This window comes from Octopus bimaculoides, chromosome 7 (genome assembly GCF_001194135.2).
Source record: "Octopus bimaculoides isolate UCB-OBI-ISO-001 chromosome 7, ASM119413v2, whole genome shotgun sequence".
Taxonomy (NCBI): domain Eukaryota; kingdom Metazoa; phylum Mollusca; class Cephalopoda; order Octopoda; family Octopodidae; genus Octopus; species Octopus bimaculoides.
This window is the reverse complement of record NC_068987.1, coordinates 12,259,253-12,261,717: the sequence shown is the minus strand read 5'-3', so window position 1 is coordinate 12,261,717 and position 2,465 is coordinate 12,259,253. Positions and strand designations below refer to the sequence as shown.

The 2,465-nt window shown below is 37.8% G+C and overlaps 1 protein-coding gene across 3 annotated transcripts in view; it reads left to right on the top strand.

Annotated features, from left to right (window-relative positions):
- Positions 1 to 2,465, top strand: part of LOC106869750 (EF-hand calcium-binding domain-containing protein 4B) — a 113,286-nt gene that overhangs the window by 56,133 nt on the left and 54,688 nt on the right. For all 3 annotated transcript variants that reach the window (XM_014915613.2, XM_014915614.2, XM_014915615.2), the window contains exon 5: positions 459 to 549. In XM_014915613.2, coding sequence (XP_014771099.1) covers positions 459 to 549 — 91 coding nt within the window. The remainder of the gene's footprint in view (positions 1 to 458; positions 550 to 2,465) is intronic.

Here is a 2,465-nt window from a genome sequence, read left to right as displayed (position 1 = left end):
ACACACACACACACACACACACACACACACACACACACATATATATATATATATATACATATATATAAATACATATATATATATACATATATATATATATATAACCCACTCATGCATCATCATCATCATTGTTTAACGTTCACCTTCCATGCTAGCATGGGTGGGATGGTTTCACAAGAGTCAGCCAGGCGGAAACCTGCACCAGACTCCTGTGACTAGACATATGTACATATATGCATATATATGTATATACGCACACATACATACATACATACATACATACATAGATACCTACATACATACATATATACATATATATGTATACACACACACACACACACACACACAAACAAATGAATGTATCATAAAAATAATTGCAATACATCTAAGACAGTGCGTTAGTACAACCTATAGTTTTCTGTTCTCTTATGTTCTTTTGTTTCACTTTCAAATTACAGCAAAACAATAAAATGTGATGATGAAGTAACAAAACTTTATGAGGAAATGGAATACCAGATTAAACAAGAAAAAGAAGCAATACTCAATAAGGTAGGTTGGAGATATTTTTATCAGCACTTGCATGGCTGTGTGTGGTTAGAAGCTTGCTTCCCAACCATATGGTTCTGGGTTCAGTCCTACTGCATGGCACCTTGGGCAATTGTTTTCTGCTATAGCCTTGGGCCAACCAGAGCCTTGGGCCAACCAGAGCCTTGGGCCAACCAGAGCCTTGGGCCAACCAGAGCCTTGGGTCAACCAGAGCCTTGGGCCAACCAGAGCCTTGGGCCAACCAGAGCCTTGGGCCAACCAGAGCCGCTGGACTGGCTCCTGTGCAGGTGGCACATAAAATACACCATTTCGAGCAAGGCCATTGCCAGTACCTCCTGACTGGCCTTCGTGCCGGTGGCACATAAAAGCACCCACTACATTCTCGGAGTTGTTGGCGTTAGGAAGGGCATCCAGCTGTAGAAACTCTACCAAATCAGATTGGAGCCTGGTGTAGCCATCTGGCTCACCAGTCCTCAGTCAAATCGTCCAACCCATGCTAGCATGGAAAGCAGACATTAAACGATGATGATGATGATGATGATGATGATGATGATGATTGTCCTTTTCATCTAGACCCAGGAGATTTTTTTTTTCCATTATAATCCATGTATATCTTGGTTTGTTCATTTTATTTGGTAAATGAAAACAGCAGTAATTCAGTCAATTTAAATTCCCCATCTACTCCAATACAAAAGTACTGAATAACAACTAAATTCTAAATTTTAATCCTACCAAAAAATCCTGTTATATTTTACTAAATATTGTACTTTGTATAATGTTGAGTTAGAAATTCTCAATTGCTAAAGGACTTGAAATTCACTTGCAGTACCACAAGTGCCCCTCAGAAGAGCTGATACACATCTGGTATCACAGTCTTGTTGCCGGAAGAGCTCTAAGAGGGGAAACAGCCAGATTTAAAATATTGTTTGTTTGTTTTTTCTTTTTTTTTTGTCTGTTTTTTTAACAAGTGTGGCTGTGTGGTTAAGAAGCTTGCTTCCCAACCACATGATCTTTGGTTCAGTCCCACTTGGGCAAGTGTCATCTACTATACTCCTGGGCCACTCAAGACCTTGTGAATGGATTTATTTGACATAAACTGAATGAGGCTTGTCATATGCATTTATGTATGTATGTATGTATGTATGTATGTATGTATGTATGTATGTATGCATGTGTGTGTGTGTGTGTTTGTGTACTTGTGTATGTATTTGTGTATACCATTGTTTAGACATCATGTGCTGGTTGTAAACAAGCATCACCCTCATACAAGCAGTAAACATTCCAGTAAAAATCATGTCTGGCCATGGTGGGGTGGAATATTACCTGGCTTGGAAACAGGTGAAGACTAGTGGTGGGAAGGGCATCTAACCATAGAAACTCTGCCTTAACTACAAGCTTCTTTCAGTTTCCATCTACCAAATTCTTTCACAAACTCGGTCAGCTGGAAATAATATCAGAAAACACTTAGCCAAGATGCCATGCATTGGAATTGAACCAGAAACCACATGGTTGGGAAGCAAATTTGATAACCACACACCCATGCCTATCATTAATCCACTAGTGTAGATATAATCACTTGTGCATCTCCCCTAAAAAAGAAGTTTGGCCTTGTGCTTCAACAAAAGAAATCATAATTGACATAGATTTATGTTGTACTAATTATGAGAAATATTAAGATATAAACATATATTTGACATAAAGATATTGTCTTTTTGTTCCATGTCGTTGAAATGAAAACCAAATAAAATAAGTCTCCTTTCATGCTATGAGAAAACACCCTCAACACACAGAAATGTATATATATATAAATTTTCCCTTAATGTCTATTTTAAGAGCTGTAAAAAAAAACACCCTATATAACTAGTAGGACCACTTGTTTCTTTCTTGTGTAAACATTATAAATATGGAACTTACTAAAC